General features: G+C 24.8%; 2 protein-coding genes across 2 annotated transcripts; both read right to left on the bottom strand.

Annotated features, from left to right (window-relative positions):
* Nucleotides 1–409: 409 nt before the first annotated feature.
* Nucleotides 410–11305, bottom strand: LOC127284839 (histone-lysine N-methyltransferase PRDM16-like). The gene is made up of 10 exons (XM_051310535.1): nucleotides 11299–11305; nucleotides 10232–10411; nucleotides 7444–7650; nucleotides 6735–6812; nucleotides 6513–6605; nucleotides 3035–3112; nucleotides 2359–2580; nucleotides 1974–2075; nucleotides 1195–1398; nucleotides 410–1112 (listed from the first exon to the last, which is right to left on the bottom strand). Exons 1-10 carry the CDS (start codon nucleotides 11303–11305, stop codon nucleotides 1069–1071), a joined length of 1215 nt encoding a protein of 404 aa, XP_051166492.1. The 3' UTR covers nucleotides 410–1068.
* Nucleotides 11306–13681: 2376 nt separating this feature from the next.
* LOC127284830 (zinc finger protein 425-like) lies at nucleotides 13682–18994 on the bottom strand. Its single transcript, XM_051310524.1, has 2 exons — nucleotides 18685–18994; nucleotides 13682–14315 (listed from the first exon to the last, which is right to left on the bottom strand). The coding sequence occupies exons 1-2, from the start codon at nucleotides 18992–18994 to the stop codon at nucleotides 13939–13941; spliced, it is 687 nt and encodes a 228-aa protein (XP_051166481.1). The 3' UTR covers nucleotides 13682–13938.
* Nucleotides 18995–20577: the final 1583 nt, after the last annotated feature.

Genomic DNA, 20577 nt, shown 5'->3' with positions numbered 1-20577 from the left:
AAAATTTGGTCCACTTTTAACGCAGATTTAACATGGTCGTTTGGTCTCCTTATACTACTCCATGTTACCGACGGATGGTACTTTTGCAATTAAATGTAAAATTGGAGGTTATGTTACAAACGGTGTTCATTTAAATCAAATAAAATTTGTGAAATATTCCTGCGAGTCTAAAATGTCCGTATTTTGGACTTAAACCTTTAATAAATGTTCAGTAAAGTTTCGTTGCTGTGTGGGTTGTTATAGATTAAAATTTCGATTAGATTAAGACTTATGTGTAATTAGATTAAGAATTGTGATGAATGTATTGAAAGTCTCGAATACTGCATTATATGCAGTAAGAGTAAATTAAAATATAGTTCGCAACAATCGGATTTTAGACTGGTCAAGATTTTAGACTGGTCAAACATCCTAATCCGAAATGAATTTAAAAATATATAGAATTTATATAGAGAAGATCAACAGTCAATCAGCACAAAAATAAGAACCCAAAATAATTCGATATCTAAATGGAAGAAATCCGTATTCAGTTATGACAATAATATGAATTTTTCCCGGTTAAAAATCTGAATCCGAAAGGAGTCCTTAATAATCCGAAATCTGTACATAATGTAAATTTGCATTTAATGCACAATAGTCTAGAAGAAGAAAAATTTAATCTGCAATTTAATTATTGCAAAGTAATACCGGTTTTTTTTATCTGCATAATTCAAGGTTGTTTGTAAATTATTTCGCATGTTGCACATAAATAAAAACTCCGAATTATGTATATGAAAATTTCGGATTATTTCGGATCCCGTTTTGGATATTTTTTTACCGAACTAATTTCAATCTTCTGCACACTAAATACGGATACTTGTACTTACAGAATTCAAATTATTTCAGATTGAGATTTTTGTGCGGGCTGACTACTGATTTTTTTTTGTACATATACAAATTGTTTCCCATGTCAAAATATAGTAAAATTTTAAAAAAAATTCATTTTATGAAGTAAAAAATCAGTTTAAATCCTATGAGAAAGCAAACAGAAAAAATGTAACGTAAAATATGTTTAAAACCACTGCTTGGAAGTTAGCCCCAGAAGGGAGTAGAAATCTCACAAACACTGTGCTCGTCTGAAAAAAGAAATTCAATTTCCAGTGATAATAATTCATTTTTTATTTTCTTTTTTTTCGATAATAATATACAAAATTATACCTTCAATAACTTCAGTTTTTGGTATTGGAAGAGTATCAGTGTTTTGTTTTTGGACAAATATTCTTGGCTTCTCCGTTTTTTCTGCTTGATTATGTATGGATATATCTTCAGTTCTAATTTGAGGTGAACTTTCTTCTTTTTTATCCGGTGGAGTATCAACGATTTGTTTATAAATAAAAGTTCTTCGTCTGCCCCTTCTTACTCCTAGTGGATATAATTTAGATCTTTGTATCTCAATTCATAAATAAAATTCATCTTTTATATATTTTACATAATATAATAATCTCTTTTGCCATAAGTCTCATTATATTATTAAAAAAAATCACTTGTCATGATTGTTATTTGCCGAAAATTATTACATGTACACTAGAACGTCAATCGAGAACATGTCAGTCGAGAACAGAGCAAGGGAACACTTGAAGGGAAGTGGGGAAGCGGGTAGAATTTAGGTTATGACTGACGCCAAAGTCGTACTTGTGATTTTTAAATTTAAGGTGGATTCAGTGCCCCACTAGTGAAAATCCCCTAGATAGAATTCACATTGTTGCGTAAGGCCCTTCATACGGCCCTGAGTGTTTTTATTTTCGAGCGATAAAAATCGCGTCAATCGAGAACAGCACTGCACATTCGTCTGTTCTCGATTGACGTTTTAGTGTATATATAAATTTTATTTTACAAAAATCTTAATTAGAAAAGTTTTATAAAACTTATTACAAATTTAAATGGCAAATGAGAATTATATTTTGTTAAGTAAATTCAATGTAGCATTATGGAGTTACCTTTACGTTCAGGTGGAGTGTAAAATTCAACTTTTTCTTGTGATGTTTTTTCTTTGTCAATATTTCGTTTATAGATAAAAGTTCTCCTTCTGCCTTTTCGTCCTATTGAACGATGTAAATTTATAAACTTCATTTAAAAAATATCAGAATTTTTTTTTCAAAAGTAGGCTTAAAATTTTTTAAACTTCTATAACATCTTCTATATTATTCGAAACAAGAATTAAAAAATTTGAAGCCCATTTTTGACTTTGTTATAAATATTTATTTATATTTTCTTTTTTTTAGGTGAGAAAATAAATAAATTATATGTTAAACAAAAATAACGGTAAAATGTCTTTTCATTATAAAATTAATTAATTTAGTTTCTAGTAGGACTAAATTTTACCTCTAGGTATTGGTGGAGCATATTCTTCTTCGTCATCTTCTTCATCTTCTTCGTCTTCTTTATATTCTTCTTCCTCTTCTTCTACATGTTCTTCTTCTTCTTCATCACCATCGTCCTCATCATCTTTATCAACACTTCGTCTATAGAAGAAACTTCTTGGTCTGCCTGGTTTACTCTTTTTTTTACTAGAACTAGGTTTTGAATGTAAATCTTTATATTCCACTGAAAAAATAAACTTCAAGTAATTTACCTTCTTTTTTATTTTATTTATTTATATTTAACAAAATTCTTATTTAATAAAACTTTTATTAAAGAACATTTTTATTCCCACTAATTTTTATTTAACAGAAATTCTACTTAGAAAAATTTTTAAGTGGGAGAATTTCTATTTTACTCGGAACTTCATTTGACCGAACTTTCATTTATCCGAATTTTATATGTCTTTCATTTGATGGAACTGTTAAAACGTCGAATTTCCATTTGATAAAAAATCCACCTATCACATTTTTTTTTTTTTTTTGATAATTTTTAATTGGTTGATTTTAAAATATACGCTTAAGTGTTTTGTCCAGTTGAATGATCCGATATGTGAAAGTTTTATCAAAATGGAAATTCGACAATTTGTAGTTAGTAAACTTTTTTCGTTTTTTTATAATACAAATAATTTTATAATTACCCGGGACAACTTTTCTTGATCTTAAGAGTTTAGTATCGGATTGTGATATTATGTTTCCAACATCCACACGTGAATTATCTGAAAGATTACAAATTTTAGTCACAAAAATTATTATCATTTACAAATTATCAAATCATTACTATATCGCATCTTTCTAAATCTGACTTATAGTAAAAAAATTAATTACTAAATTGAATTAGTAACTAACCTTTTACTGCGAATTGGTGCAACAATATAATTTTTATTATTTATTTTAGAATTTTATTTAAGAGCAGAAGAACAATTACTAATTCAATGTATTTAAAATTTTTTACGTTAAATTTTTAGAGAATAATTCTTCTACTTGTTATCAAAATTAATATTAATCTTTTTATTAATAATCTTTTTATTAAAAAGAAAAGCTTTTTTTATAACGTAGGTATCAAAATAACAAAATTTGTAACGCTCCGCGAGAAAAGGGAAAAAAGTTTAGGTTATGTTTAGTGATAATTTTAGGTTGATTAAACGTTTATTTTTAATTATCTAAAATCAAAATCAGTTTCTATTGAATATTTTTGATCTAATGAAGACATAAACTTTAGTTTATCTAACTATATTACAAAAAGATATCACCCGCCGCTGCTGTTTCAAACTTTCAAGACTCTGAATATAGCAGCAAGTCTCCCTTCTTCTCACCTCTCCATCGCAAAAAAATGACCTAAATTTTGAGGTTATGTTCGTTTCAAGAATCTGAATAGGGGCGCAAGTCCTTCCCCTCTATCCGTATTTCCCGCTAAAAGTGACTTAAATTTTGAGGTTATGTTTGTTTCAAGACTATGAATATAGCTGCAAGTTCCCCATCTCCTCTCCCCCACCAAAAATGACATAAATTTTAAGGTTATATTTGTTTTAAGACTATGAATATAGCTGCAAGTCTCCCCTCTTCTCTCCTCTCCATCGCAAAAAATGACCTAAATTTTGAGGTTATGTTCGTTTCAAGACTCTAAATAGGGCCGCAAGTCCTCCCCCGCTTCCCCTCTCTCTGTATTTCCCGCCAAAAGTGACTTAAATTTTGAGGTTATGTTTGTTTCAAGACTATGAATATAGCCGCAAGACCCCCTCCCTCCTCCCATTTCCCCTCTCCCGCCAAAAATGATCTAAATTTTGAGGTTATATTCGTTTCAAGACTTTGAATATAGCCGCAAGTCTCGCTCTCCCTTATCCCTCCCATCGTCAAAAATAACTTAATTTTGAGGTTATGTTCGTTTCAAGACTTTCAATATAGCCGCAAGTAGAGGTGGTTTTCCTCCAAAAAAATGACCTGAATTTAAAGGTTATGTTCGTTTCAAGACTAAATATAGTCGCAAGCACCCCCCCCCCCTTCCTTACGTTGAAATGGAGGTGGATTTTCCGCCAAAATTGACCTAAATTTTAAGATTATGTTATTTTGGCGGGAAACGACTAAGAAACAAACATAACCTCAAAATTTAGGATAAAATTTGGCGCAAAAAGACTAAGAAACAAACATAACCTCAAAATTTAGGTCAAATTTTGAAGGAAAATGACCAAAAAACAAACATAACCTTAAATGTAAGTCGAATTTTGGCAGGAAAATTTAAAAAATTAGACAAATTTTGTTTTAAAAATTAAAAATAATAAAAATTATTATTAATAAAAATCGTAAATAACATTTAAAAAAATCAATAATAAAATATTAATAATAGTTTTAAATTCCAAAAATTGGCCAAACATTAACTCAAAATAAGTCATAAGGCCATCTCCAAAAAAATAAAAAACAGAGGGCTGGCACTATCTAATGAAGACATAAACTTTAGTTTATAATAATAATAATAATAATAATAATAATAGAGTGGTCCGATATTACTCAGGTATTTCCCCTATATTGACAAATATAATATAATATAATATAATATAATATAATATAATATAATATAATATGGGTGTACTTCCGAAGTAGGGGTACCTCCGATTTTAATAAAACTTGGTATACTAACGTATTTTGGTGCGCTGATTACGAAAATGATAGTGAAAATTGGCGCAAATTTGATTATCATGGTAAAAACCATAAAAAACACCATAAAATAATGGTTTTTTACGATTATCTCGTAAAAAACAAAAAATTTCGAAAAAAGTTTTAGACAAAAGTTGTAGATCTCAAAAAAACACACATTTTATGTTTTATGCATTTTTTACCAAAAGTCATTATTTTTCGAGAAAAATCCAAAAAACGAAAAACACCATGATAATGAAAACATATACAGCAGTCATGGTTAGACATATTATTTGACTCGTATACAGTATCATATTCACCATTAGTCAGGATCTAACGAATTCCGCAAAATACTTTCGGCCATATCCACCCCCTCTCGCCAAGGTTTTTTTTAAAAAGAAAAGCGAGCAGTACCTTACGCGGCCGAAGGCCGTGTTTACTATTTTGCGTTTACCGCTGCTGTGGACTCCACCCCACAATTTCCGCAAATTACTTTCGGACACATCCACCCCCTCTCGCCAAGATTTCTTAAAAAGAGAAGCGAGCAGTACCTTACGCGGCCGAAGGCCGTGTTTAATATTTTGCATTTACCGCTGCTGTAGACTCCACCCCACAATTTCCGCAAATTACTTTCGGACCATTTTTCTCGAAAAATAATGACTTTTGGTAAAAAATGCATACAACATGAAATGTGTGTTTTTTTGAGATCTACAACTTTTGTCTAAAACTTTTTTCGAAATTTTTTGTTTTTTACGAGATAATCGTAAAAAACCATGATTTTATGGTGTTTTTTATGGTTTTTACCATGATAATCAAATTTGCGCCAATTTTCACTATCATTTTCGTAATCAGCGTACCAAAATACGTTAGTATATCAAGTTTCATTAAGATCAAAGGTACCCCATACTATATACGAGTCAAATAATATGTCTAACCATGACTGCTGTATATGTTTTCATTATCATGGTGTTTTTCGTTTTTTGGATTTTTCTCGAAAAATAATGACTTTTGGTAAAAAATGCATAAAACATAAAATGTGTGTTTTTTTGAGATCTACAACTTTTGTCTAAAACTTTTTTCGAAATTTTTTGTTTTTTACGAGATAATCGTAAAAAACCATTATTTTATGGAGTTTTTTATGGTTTTTACCATGATAATCAAATTTGCGCCAATTTTCACTATCATTTTCGTAATCAGCGCACCAAAATACGTTAGTATACCAAGTTTCATTAAAATCGGAGGTACCCCTACTTCGGAAGTATATCCTATAATATAATATAATATAATATAATATATAATATTATATAATATATAATATTATATTAATATTTGTCGATAGTAATAATAATAATAATAATAATAATAATAATAATAATAATATCACAAACATAACCTAAAATTTTTTTTGCCGGCTCTTTTCTCATGGAGCGTCACATATATTTTTCGAACAAAAAATAAGAGGATAACTAGAGTATTTTAAAATTTTACCTTTAAGAGATGTTATATTGCTGATTTTTATTCCTTCTTTTAATTTTATGTCAGGTTTGACTCGAATTGTTCCAATATTCATAGGAAAATTATCTGTAAAAGTAAAAGTTACTACAGTTTTGATAAAATCAAAACCTTTAGTTTGGTTAAAAATGAAAATTTCTATTCCAACTCTTTTATCTCGAAAAGTTTATTTATTTATTAATTAAATTATTTAATTACCATTTTTTATAGTCTGTTTTCCTTCATTTTTACATTTGAATTGTTGTAGATAGCCAATAATTGAATTCTTGGATTTATCTAAAAAATAAAAAAAAACTTAGTCAAAAATGGCAGAAAAATAAAAATTATAATGAACATTGAAAATTTTTAATTAATACAAATAAATTTAAAGAATAAAAAAAAATGAAAACAATTTTCAAATATATTTTAGTATATGATTTATTATTATGCATGTGTAATGTAATGTATGTATGATAAATATACGTGAAAGAAAATTAAAATTTTTATGTTATTAAAAATAAATTATTTCTTATTTAATATTCTGTATTTTTTTGTTAAATCTTCTACCTGCGTTTCTGTGCTGCGACATCACTATATCCATTCATAGTATTTTAATTAATGATTTTTCATCTAGGGAAAAAAATATATTTATCACCTGAGCTAAATAAAATATTTATTTATTTTAAATAAAATTTATTTGATTTTGAATTTAAAAATTTTATTTGCGCCAAATATAATTTTATTTTACGAAACAAAATTTTTAACTATAAAATAGAATTTTTTAACTCTGCGAGACAAAATATATTTAATTTCCAAAAATTTCCCTTTGATGTTGAAAAATTAGAAGGAAAATTAAATAGTAGTGACTATTTAAAAGAAAACATTTTTTTATTATTATTATAACTTTATATTGTACAAATTTATATACGATTACGATCAACATGTCGTGCAAAAACATGTTTCATCAAATTATCTTTATGTCTTGATTTGTGTGGACAATAAACACATTGAAACATTGGAGGAACATTGCATTCATATTTTCGATGTCTTATCAAACCCTGTCTCCATTTATATGTTTTTCCACAAGTTGAACAACAATATTTATTCGTAATTGCAGATTCCAGCATGTAATTTACTGAAAGGAAAAGAAAAATTAGCATTAATATACATTGAAATTAAATTTATTCAATAATTTTTCATGTATGTGAATTTTTTTTTTTTTTTTTTTTTTTATTGAAGTACAAAGCAACACAAACATATTTTGCAGAGAAACTTAAATTGTTATTTATAACATTACGAGAAGCTTATGGAAAGATTAGTTTTCTTTTTTTCATCCCTTTGTATTGAGAAAGTATCAGAAAAACAATTGAAATCAAAGGTAGTTTAACTATATTTTCGAATGTATAAAAAATTAATTTAAATTTGATAAGTGTAAAAAATTTAATTTTTAAAATTTTGTACCAAAGTTGTATTTGCATCTTCGATTTTTTTTTTGCAATATATATTTTTTTTAATCACTATTTTATATGAGCTATCATGATTTTTTTCAAATTTTTTTTTTTATCAAGCAATTTCAGATATAAAGGAATTTTGAAAAATTATGTTACTTTTTTTCATTTTTTAAAAATAATTCAATACTCTTTATCCCGGAATTATTTTATTAAAAAAAATTTGAATAAAATCATGGAAAAAAATAGTTCAAAAAAAAAATCGGAGATGCAAAAACAAAATGGTATTCAATTTGGCGTGGAATGACCCAGTTGTATGTTTAAAATAAAAAAATTTTTAAGCGTCAATAAAATTTTTGATTTAAAACAAACAAAATTTTTATTTCATAAAATATTTTTTTTTTTTTGTAACAAATAATAATTCTGTTTTAACAAAATAAAATTTATTTGAAAAAAAGTAAAATTTCTATTTCAACTAATCAAAATTTATTTGAAACAAATACAATTTCTATTTCAACTAAATAAAATCTATTTGAATCAAATATAAATTTTTATATGACAATAGAAAAGTAATTGATTATTATTTAAATGAAAAAAAAAATTTTTTCAGTGAATTTTACTGTAATAATTTTTAATTGCAGCTCATAGATAATTTCTCCTGAAACAAAAAAAAAAAATTATCAATAATTGTTTATTATTAATTCAATAATAACGAATTCTTCAAACACCTAAAAATTTAACTTCGCAAACCACATTCGTTTTTCCTAAAATTAAAAATTCAAATACTCTAAAAAGCAATTTTTATTTATACATTAAAATTATTTTAAAATATTAAATATTAATAATTTTAAATTATCAAAACCACAATATTATTATCTAATAACAAAAAAATATTTGCTAACAGTTGATGGTATCATTTTGGAATGCAACGTTTTGATTCGATATAAGGTATCAAATTGATCCAAATATTTGAATCATTTTCAAGAAATGATCCAGAATATGGGATCATTTTTTGATACCTGAATTGGTATCAAAGTATAACTGTCATGGCTGGCATGCTCTTATTGACAAGTTTATTAATTAATTTATTCACTGCACTGAATATTCAGATATTAAAAATACTTTTATTATGAATTTTCAGAAAGAGAGAAGCGAAAACTTATAAATTGCGAGCAATTAAATAAGAAAAAATTTATTTCGAAATAAAATGAAATACACTAACCTTTATTTATATTTATCACATAAGATTTAAGTTAAGTTCACAATCACAACACTTGAAAATTTTTAATTATTTTTATGGTTCAAATAATTATCAATAATTTATTTATTATAAATGAACAAAATTTAAGCAATGCCCGCTTGATAAATATTTCTAATGCGTTGTCAATTAATGCAATTAATAATTTCCTATTACACAATATCATAATCGACATATATGACATTTGTAAACAAACAGGGTTGGGAAACAAGAGCCCAAAATATGTTCGTCCAAAGCAGAGTTGGGTAGGATTGAAATTCGCTTTGGATGAATATATTTTGGGCTGTTTCCCAACCCTGTTTGTTTACAAATGTCATATATGTCGATTATGATATTGTGTAATAGGAAATTATTAATTGCATTAATTGACAACGCATTAGAAATATTTATCAAGCGTGCATTGCTTAAATTTTGTTCATTTATAATAAATAAATTATTGATAATTATTTGAACCATAAAAATAATTAAAAATTTTCAAGTGTTGTGATTGTGAACTTAACTTAAATCTTATGTGATAAACATAAATAAAGGTTAGTGTATTTCATTTTATTTCGAAATAAATTTTTTCTTATTTAATTGCTCGCAATTTATAAGTTTTCGCTTCTCTCTTTCTTAAAATTCATAATAAAAGTATTTTTAATATCTGAATATTCAGTGCAGCGAATAAATTAATTAATAAACTTGTCAATAAGAGCATGCCAGCCATGACAGTTTTACTTTGATACCAATTCAGGTATCAAAAAATGATCCCATATTCTGGATCATTTCTTGAAAATGATTCAAATATTTGGATCAATTTGATATACCTTATATCGAATCAAAACGTTGCATGAGTTGATCTTAATTCTTGTATCAATTTAATACACACAAGAAAACTGTGTAATGATGAAATTAATCGCAACCAAATGGCGTATCAGTATTCGTTGTATCAATAACATAAATCGATTTGTCATTATGATTTCTGACAATATGCTTTTTGACATTGATTTTTTGCTTTGTAAAATAATTACAATAGGGACATTTGAATCGTGGTGCCAAACCACATTCATAATTTAAATGTCGTTGCAATGTTCCTAATGATTTGTAGAATTTTCCACACTTTGAACAGACATAATCTCCATACATTCTTCTTGTAAGATCCATTTTAAAAGAATCACATTCTTCATAAGGATATGAACCATCCGAATTATCTGGAAAAAAAAGACAAATAATTCAAATTAGAAACAATATATTTTTCTTTTTTTACTTTTAATAATAATTTTTCATCTATACAAAACGAAGAGAACATTGATTTTTGTTCAATAAAGCATTGTCGAAAAAAAGAGGTATGAAAAAAACAAAATTTTTTTTTCTATATACAAAAAAAAAAAAATATATACATTTTATGGAAAATTGAAAAAAAAATTCTTATTTTTTTTTTAATCTATTTTATAACACGTTATTAAGATTTTATTTTAATATTGCAAACAAATACATAATAAATTCTTTCTAAATTTGTTATAATACCTACACACTATATGCACACATTAATTTTTAGATAAAAACTCATGTTACTAAAATATCATCGCGGGAGTTATTTTCAAACTTTTATAATATTATCTCTTATAAATATATGATAACAAATATCACTGGGGGAAATATAATTATATAAATATGTGTGACGCGTTCTTGAAAATAGTGCGGACAAATTAAAAAATTATAAAGTTATGTTTATGACAATTTGAATAGTTTTATCATACCTTGATTAAAAATTTCTTTTCATGAAAAATAAAAATTAGCTATTATTTCCGTAACGAAGACTCAATGGTTTGATCATCTTCGGTGTATTTTAATCCTAACGGATTGTGAAAACCAAAATCTGACTGATCAAGGTGCGGTCAGAATTCGATTTGAGGAATTAAATTTCAAAAAATATTTTAAAAAAATATTATTTGATACTTTAAATTAATGATTTTTTGGTTGATTTAAATAATATTATGGGGAAATTAAGCTTTTATTAATAAATAATAAATAATAATATGAAACATTAAATAAAACAAATATTAAATAATTTTTTTATAAAATAAATAATATTTACCTGTCATGGTCTATTCTATTTTGTGAATGAAAAAAAAGAGAATGCCACAAAATATGGATTTTTCCTATTGAATTAATAGTAATAGTATTTATTTCTGATGAAAAAATTTTCAAAGGTCTTTAACGATTAATTTTGTTTTTTTATGAAAAGCATGATTATGTTCTGAAAATCATTAGTTAGAATTTACTCTTTATGGAATTTCATTTGTCATAATTATTTTTGAGCCGAATTTTTATTTGTTCGAATTAGAATTTTGCGGAATTTTCATCAAAACGATTTTCTATATTACACAATTTTTATTATAACCGAAAATTCACTTCACAGAATTTTTATTTGTTCGAATTTTTATTTGTCCGAATTTTTATTTGCTCAAATTTTCATTTCACATAATAGGCATTGTAAACAATTTTTATTAGGTAGAATTTTCATTTTCTTCTTTCAGATGAATTTCCATTTGTTCGAATTATTATTTGATATAATTTTCATATAACCGATTCTGTAGTATGAAAAATCGGTAATATGGAAATTCGAACAAATAAAAATTCATTTGAAAGGATAAAATGAAAATTCTATGCAATAAAATTCTACCCAATAAAAATTGTTTAAAATGCCTATTATGTTAAATGAAAATTCGAGCAAATAAAAATTCAAAGAAATAAAAATTCTGTGAAGTGAATTTTCGATTATAATAAAAATTGTGTAATATAGAAAATCGTTTTGATGAAAATTCTGCACAATATTAATTCGAAAAAATAAAAATTTGGCTCAAAAATAATTATGACAAATGAAAATTCATAAAATGAAAATTCTATAACTAATGATTTTTAGAACATATTCATACGTTTCGTATTTATTATATTTAATATTATTTTCAATTTATTAAATACTTTCTTATTGTATAAATAACAAAAATAAATACTATTACTATTAATTCAATACGAAAAAAGTTCATTTTGTAACATTTTCTTTTTTTTTTCCTTCACAAAATAGAAGGTAAATTCACTACACTATGTACGTTAATTATTTATTAATAAGAGCTTAATTATCCCAACTAAAAACTTATTAATTTAATGTTTCCAATAACATTTTTTTATAATATTTTGATTTTTTGCAATTTAACCTCTCAAATCTAACCTGGACCGAGCTCAGTCACAATATTTCAGTTTTCACAATCCGACACAATTAACTCCTCACACAGCACATGATATTTCCTAAATATTTCTGAAATATTTCATTGAAATTTTGAAATATTCCAATGCAAAGTCCTTGAAATATTACTGAAATTAGGGAAATGTCCGCCTATAAGAAATATTGCCTTGTAATTTTGCTGAAATATTTCATTAAAATATTCTAGAAAATTTCCAACTTAAATGATGCGCACTGGTCGATCTCAGTTTCTATGGCCTGTACAGCTGCGCAGTAGTTTTTAATTTTCCAGGATCCTAAGGTGCGTTGAACATGTTAGAAAATAACGATTGATTTCATATTTTAAAAAAGTTTCTAACTTTCTTTGAAATGTTTCCTGAATATTGCAGAGTCTTCATGTGTAATATTGCAGGAGTATTAAAGTGTAATATTCCAGCAAAATTGCACGGCAATATTTCTTATAGGCGGACATTTTCCTGATTTCCTCAACATTTCATGAACCTTGCATTGAAATATTTCAAATCTTTCAATGAAATATTCATGAAATGTTTAGGAAACATAATGTGCTGTGTTATAAAAAAAATTCTTTTTTTATGCAAAAAAAGGTTATGGGTTATAGGTTATAGGTTATGTTTGGATCCAAACTATCATAAACATAACCTATAATTTTTTGCTTCTTATCTTCCATTCTTCAGAGCGCGTCACATATTTATATACTATATTAAGATAAAATAATAATAATAATAATAATAATGTTAGATTTTCTAAACACAACTGAGAACTACAAAAATTGGTTTTTGGCATTTTTTTTTTTTTTTGTCTTTTTGTCGTTACTTTTACGACTCTAAATTAATGTAATATGATTTTTGATCAGGATGCTTTTTTCTAATGTGACAATAGATTTGACTCGTTTGTTTACTACGTAAATCACAATATGGACATCCAAAACGTGGTTCTTGACCGCATTCATATTTATAATGACGATTGCGATTTCCCTTTAATGTAAAACCACGTTTACATTTTGGACAATGATGTAAATTCTTCTCCGATGAATCCTCTAAATTTTCACCAGGATGATCATAACTGACAAATGAATCCAGATTCACTAAGTCTGAAAACAAAAATCATATTTATTATTTATTAACAAACAATTTATACAATATTCAAAAAAAAACCGCAAAAAGAATTTTTTGCAAAATTAACAAACTATTTCTCGTGTTATAATAATTTTCATGCTGAAAAAAAACCATGCAAGGGCTTTTAAAATCATATTATAAATAGTTTTTCGACGCTTAAATTTTATTCAGTATTATAATAAATCACAATTTTTTTTTCTTTTTTTTTTAAATGAAACTATTTAGATTAAATATAATTAAAATTTGAAAATTTTGTTTTTAATATCTAGCCCATACAATTATTTTTTAAAAAAAGAAATTTTTTAATATTTATTTAATAAATAAATTTTTAAATTGTTATTACATTTTTTTTTCTTTCTTATGTCTCGTTCCTTAGGTTAATAACATAAGCATTTTGACCACTGTGACGTGCTCTAATGTGTGCAAGAACATTAGAACTTTGTTTCGAGCGAAAATAACAATAGGGACAGGAAAATTTTGGCGCTTGATTACATTCATATTTAAGATGTCTATTCATATTTCCTTTAACGGCAAATGTACGATCACATTTTGGACATTTAAATGGTTTCTTCACTGATGATTTTTCTGAATTACTTTGAATTTTCGTTGGCGAATAATATTTTGAAGAAGAACTTGTTCCTTCGTTTATATTTTTACCAGTAAATATGCTTGAACTCTCGTTTGATGATGAAGAATGCAACAAATAGTTGAACTCCACATGTGGTAAAGGAAAACCTGTAATTTTAATAAATTGTTTCATATCAGCTCAATATCAAAATATAATTCATTAAATTTACCAGAATAACATCAAAAATTCATTTATGTACAAATTTTTTTTTTTTTATAGGCAAATTTTTTTTTTTTCCTAAAAAAAAAGTTACTTTAACAGCGTGACACATTATGATGTCGAGAAAAAAAAAACTAATTTCTGAACTTGGAAAAAGTAAATTTGAAAAAATAATTTTTTTTTTTTTACAAAAAGTAATAATTTTCTCAACAATGGACTGAAAAAAATTTTTTTACTCAAATAATCGGTTACTTGACTATTACATTCAGAGAAATATATTTTTTTTTTTGCATTTGAGACAAAAATTTATTTAAATCAAATAAAAAAAGACAATTTGTCTCAGAGCCTAATAACTTTTTATTTGATTTAAATTAAAAATTTAATTTAGTACATATAAAATTTTTTTAACGCAAAAAAATTTTTTATTTAAACCAAATAATTTTCTGGTACAAATAAAAAAAAAAAAAATTTATTTGAAACAAATAAATATTTTTTTGGCTCAAATAAAAAAAAATTTATTTGAAACAAATAAATATTTATTTGGCTCAAATAAAAAAAAATTTATTTGAAACAAATAAATATTTATTTGGCTCTAATTGTAAGACAAATATATTATTTCTTTGAGTGTATCAAATTAATATTTATTTGTATCAAATAATTATTATTTGAGTCAATTAAAAGTTATTTATTTTAAATACAGAAATCACTGACTCGACTGTAATCCAATTATTGATCTAAATAAAAATTATTTGGTCTGAATAAATATTTGTTTGATTCAAATAAAAATTATTTGGTCTAAATAAATATTTATTTGATACAAATAAAAAATTATTTAACTGAAATAAAAAATTATTTGATTCAGAAAAAAAAATTATTTCATTTAAATAAATATTTATTTGATAATAGCCAAGTAACGGATTATTTGAAACAAAATAATATTTTTTTCAGTGTATTAATTTTTTTTTTTTTGTATATTGTTTTCTGAAAGAATTTTGATGTAGAATTTTATTAGAAAAATTAATTAAATAATTAATTATTAAATAATTAAACATCATAATGCGTACACTCTTTATCTTAGAAATTGTTTAAAATGCAAAATTTGTACTGAAAATAATTTTAACAAATAATAAACATGCTGTATACATACATAATATAATAAAATTAGTAGAAAATAATTAATGTAGAGAAATATTAATATTTATTGATAGTCAATGAAATGTTTTTTTTTTGTCATAATTATAATTAATTCTAAGAATACAAAAATTTTTTTTTGGCAATGAAAAGATTATAACATTACATAAAAAATAATTGTAATTTATATATATGTTTTGGTAAATATTATAAAATACATTTAAGTATATGTATGCGTAACGAATATTAAGTAATACAATAATATTATACATTGAAAAAAATTTATTTCATTCCAATAATTTGTTATTTGACTATTATCAAATAAATATTATTTTAGTCAATTGAGGGACATTTATTTTTTTTTAAATTTGTTAAATTATTGTCAAAAAATAGTTTATTTAATTCAAATAAAAATTGTTTTAAAATATAATTTGAATATTTGAAATAATATAGTCAAATAACCGATAATTTAAATACAAATGAATTTTTTTTCACTGCATTGAGGAACAGGTATATTATTTTATGAATACTGCGTTGTAAAGTCGTATTTTTTCATATAGAAAATAAAAATATATTTTTAATAATTCTTGAAAAGAAGTTTGTTTATTATTGATTTGAAAAATTTTGAAGATTATTTTTATAATAACAAATAAATTTGTATTGTATCTTTTTCATCACAGTAAACTTGGTTGTATCTTTTTCTATTGCAACGTTTTGATGCACATAAGTTATATCAAAAAGAGATCGTTTTGTGTATCATTTTTAGAAATGATACACGAAACGGTCTCATTTTTTGATGCAAAAAATTTAATCAATTTATATCAATCATGGCCGAATTGAATCGAATGAAAATTAAACGAATTTTTTTCAGATATTTTGGTAATAGTACAATTGCGGAGACCATTTCACTATTTAATTTGAAAATGAAAATAACAGAAAATCAAAGACAATGTGCAATTCGATAATTAAAAAGTGACAGCTTATAAACATAACCTAAAATGCATGAGAAAAAATTTGTCGATAAAATCAATAATATAGCCGAGCTTTTTATTAGGTAGATGGCAGCACTTATCTATTTTCTTTCTTTAAATTTTTTCTGAATCGTTTTTATAAAAAGCAAAACTGCCATCTACCTTCTAAAAAGCTCGGCTATATTGATTTTATCGACAAATTTTTTCTCATGCATTTTAGGTTATGTTTATAAGCTGTCACTTTTTAATTATCGAATTGCACATTGTCTTTGATTTTCTGTTATTTTCATTTTCAAATTAAATAGTGAAATGATCTCCGCAATTGTACTATTACCAAAATATCTGAAAAAAATTCGTTTAATTTTGAGTCGATTCAATTCGGCCATGATTGATATAAATTGATTAAATTTTTTGCATCAAAAAATGAGACCGTTTCGTTTATCATTTCTAAAAATGATACACAAAACGATCTCTTTTTGATATAACTTATGTGCATCAAAACGTTGCAAAGATTTGATGCAATTTTTGGTCTCAATTTGATACTTTTAGGAAAACTGTGATTGTTTTCTTTTCATTTTTGTTGAAATTTCTTAATTACGACAAGAGACTAATTATTTAAAAAGCTTATATTATATAATTATACATAATTTAAATTATAATAACTATATATATATATATCGAGTGCAAACATTGAATATGTAACCGACCTTAAATATGATTATCATACAATCAACATGAAACGAAATTAAGTATAATACGAATCTTATTTTAATTCTTATATGTTTTAATTTATAAATATAAGTTTAAAAAATTAAACATAAACGAATTATATATAAACTAACGAGACCTAAACATAATGAAAAAAAAAGAACATTTTTAGGACCAATTTATTGTAATTTCATCCAAAATCGTTGCGATCTACTTTTAGAAAAATTTAAGAAATTTATTTGAATTTTTTTTAAGGTTATGTGATTATTGTGCACAGTCAGCACGTAAACTTGCAGCAACCTTGCACGGCAAACTTGCCAACCTTGCACGGTAAACTTGCCGCAAGCTTTAAATGTTCCACCTAACCCAAGCTTGCCGAAAGATTGCAGTGTAAGGTTACTGCAACATTGCATGATAAGATTATCGCAAGCTTGCACGGTAAGCTTGTGGCAAGGTTGGTGCAAGGTTGCCAATAACCTTCCCCAATCAGCGCAGAAGTTTGCATTGAAAATGAGCACTATATGTTGCTGCAACCTTCTGTGCTGATTGGCAAGATTATTTGGCAACCTTGCACCAACCTTGCACCAAGCTTACCGTGCAAGTTTACTGAGCAATCTTGCAGTAACCTTACACTGCAATCTTTCGGTAAGCTTACCATGCAAGTTTGGGTTGCTGCAACCTTCTGTGCTGATCGGCAAGATTATTTGGCAACCTTGCACCAACCTTGCAACAAGCTTACCGTGCAAGTTTACTGAGCAATCTTGCAGTAACCTTACACTGTAATCTTACGGCAAGTTTACCATGCAAGCTTGGGTTAGGTGGGACATTTGAAGCTTGCGGCAAGTTTGCCGTGCAAGGTTGGCAAGCTTGCCGCAAGGTTGCTGCAAGCTTACGTGCTATCTGAGTGATTTTACATGTAAATATTCTTCGCAAATTTTCTCACAAAATTTTTTAATTGAAATTTTTAATTTGAGTTATTTTCATAAATTTTTTTACTTTACAATTTCCTTTGAATAGAAATTATAAAATTTTCGTTTCTCAACATATCGTATAAAAAAATTGAAATAAATATCTTTTAAATTTCATATACAAATTATAAAGATTAAAAATTATTCCATTTTAAAGAAATTGATTTCTTGACATGAACATAACCTTAAAATTTAGACAATACTTAAATAAACAAAAATGTTTGTTTCCTTTCTTTAATTTTGAGGTTATGTTTATGGCAATTTATCAATATTAATTTTTTGTTTTTTCTAAAAATTCGCAATTTTAGATGAAATATAAAAAATTGCTTCTTTTTTTTGTATATTATTTTTGAAACAAAATTTTTTTTTCCTTTCTTCTTTTAACTTTTTTTTCGCATTATTTTTTAATTTTTCTTTTTTTTTTTTTTTTTGCTCTACACTATAAGAAATGTGATAAATTTGAATTTATGTTAAAAAATCGGAATGCACCGTTGTCATGTGTCTATGTAGTACATGATCATATTTAAATGGTTTATTACAAAATGGACAAACAAATTGTGGTTCTGTATTACATTCTTGTCTTTGATGACGACGTAAATTACTTCGCGATGTATAACTTCGATGACAATTTTCACAAGGGAATTCTTTTTTTGGCGTTAATTTTTGATCAAAATGTTCACTAAATATATGATCAAAAAGTACATCTCTTCTGGCAAATTTAACACCGCATTTATCGCATGGAAATAAATCGGCTACATTGCTGCTACTTGATGATTGTTGTTGTTGTACATGATGAAAAAAGCCAAGATGAGAAATATCTTCAGGTGGACAATCATCTTCAATATCCATTTCTTCAAATTGATTTGATGATTTTAATTCAATTTTTTTTTCAATTTTCAATTTTGGTGAATTATTTTTATTATTTTCAATTTTTGAATTATTGGTAAGTGATCTTGTTTTTCTTCTCGGCACATCTTCTTCTTCTTCTTCCTTTTCTTTATCTGTTATTGTAATAATTTCTTCATCTAAAAAAAAGAAAAATGTGAAATTCAATCAGGAGGGATTTTTTTTTTATTTTCAAAAAAAAAAAAAAAATCATGCTTAGATTTTTTATTCCCCAAATTAAAAGTATAAGGACAGGTGAAGACAGAAGACAGTTTTTTTAAGCAAACGTGTTTCATTCAGTTAATTAAGCTTTTTGTAATATATTTAAATTTATATATATATTACTTAAAAAGTAAAATAATTGCTTATTTCATGTAAATTAAATGAATCGTAAATGTATTATGGACAAAATTTGTTTTTATTACAATGAAATAATTAATACAAAACAATCATCTTTCATCCAAAAAATATGAGAAAAACGAAGAACAATATTTTTTAAATAATATATAATTAATAGTAAAAAATCAGCTTAAATAATTTAAAGAATGTGACAATTTTTTGTTGAATTTATTTATGCAATTTATTATTTATTTTATTTAATTATTTTCTATTATTTATTTATTAAATCAATTTATTATTATTATTATTATTATTATTATTATCATTATTATTATTATTTATTAAATCAATTTAATAATATTATTTTTACCGTATTTATTAAAATAAAAAAATTGGTTATAACTTTTAAAAAAAAATTCAAATTCTTTTTTTCAAAAAATTATTGCGTATTCTATTAAATTCATTAACTTAATAAAATTAATTGATTATTAATAAAAAAAAATTTTTCTAGCATTTAGCAATGATACGATAATTTTTACAATTTATTATTATTGAAAAATCAAATAATAAAATGTAAAAATCATAATTACTGCTATTGATAAAATTAATGATAAAGTTTTATTAAAAATTATATATTAAAAATTATTATATTAATTATATATTAATTATACTTTTTTTATTATATTAGTTATATATTAATTATTTTATTAATTATATATTAATTTTATATTAATTTTACATTAATTTTATTATATTGAAAATCTAAGACCTATTTTAAAAAATATAGTTTAGCTAAAAAAATTTTTGTTAATTTGTTAAATATATATATTAATAAATAATTAATTTATTTATTAATTTAATTTTTGACTATTTGTCGATAATCAAAAATCAAGTTAATCAAGAACCATACAATTAATGAATATAAAATTTTCCTAATTGAGTCGGAGCATTTTTTGTCGTATAATTTGCAAAAATTATACAAAAGTCAATTTTTTTTGACATTTTTTTTTTTGCTTCTCTTGCATACGTGTTTTCAAAGACACGTTTCCCTTGCAAAAAAAAATGTCGAAAAAAATAAACTATTTTTTTTTCGCAATTTATTAATTTATCTTCTTTTCTATGTTAATTTCCTCTTTATATACTTTCTTTTTTTTCTTATTGGAACCAAATTCTCCCGTTTCACATTAACATAACATTTATGCCTCACA

This window comes from Leptopilina boulardi, unplaced genomic scaffold (assembly GCF_019393585.1).
Source record: "Leptopilina boulardi isolate dan_hultmark-lab unplaced genomic scaffold, ZJU_Lbou_2.1 LbouV2_121, whole genome shotgun sequence".
NCBI classification, from domain to species: Eukaryota; Metazoa; Arthropoda; class Insecta; order Hymenoptera; family Figitidae; genus Leptopilina; species Leptopilina boulardi.
The sequence above is the reverse complement of the archived record's forward strand: the minus strand, read 5'-3'. Positions and strand labels throughout refer to the sequence as shown.

Excerpts from the sequence above, each read along its gene's own strand:
- LOC127284839 (XM_051310535.1), bottom strand. Across the intron at positions 2,581-3,034 it reads ATCAAGAAAAGTTGTCCCGG|TGGAATATAAAGATTTACAT; the intron begins GTAATTATAAAA and ends TTATTTTTTCAG. Across the intron at positions 1,399-1,973 it reads CACTCCACCTGAACGTAAAG|GAGTAAGAAGGGGCAGACGA; the intron begins GTAACTCCATAA and ends TATATCCACTAG.
- LOC127284830 (XM_051310524.1), bottom strand. The coding sequence starts at position 18,994 with ATGGATATTGAAGATGATTGTCCACCTGAAGATATTTCTCATCTTGGC. Across the intron at positions 14,316-18,684 it reads ACAATTTGTTTGTCCATTTT|GTTTTCCTTTACCACATGTG; the intron begins GTAATAAACCAT and ends TTAAAATTACAG.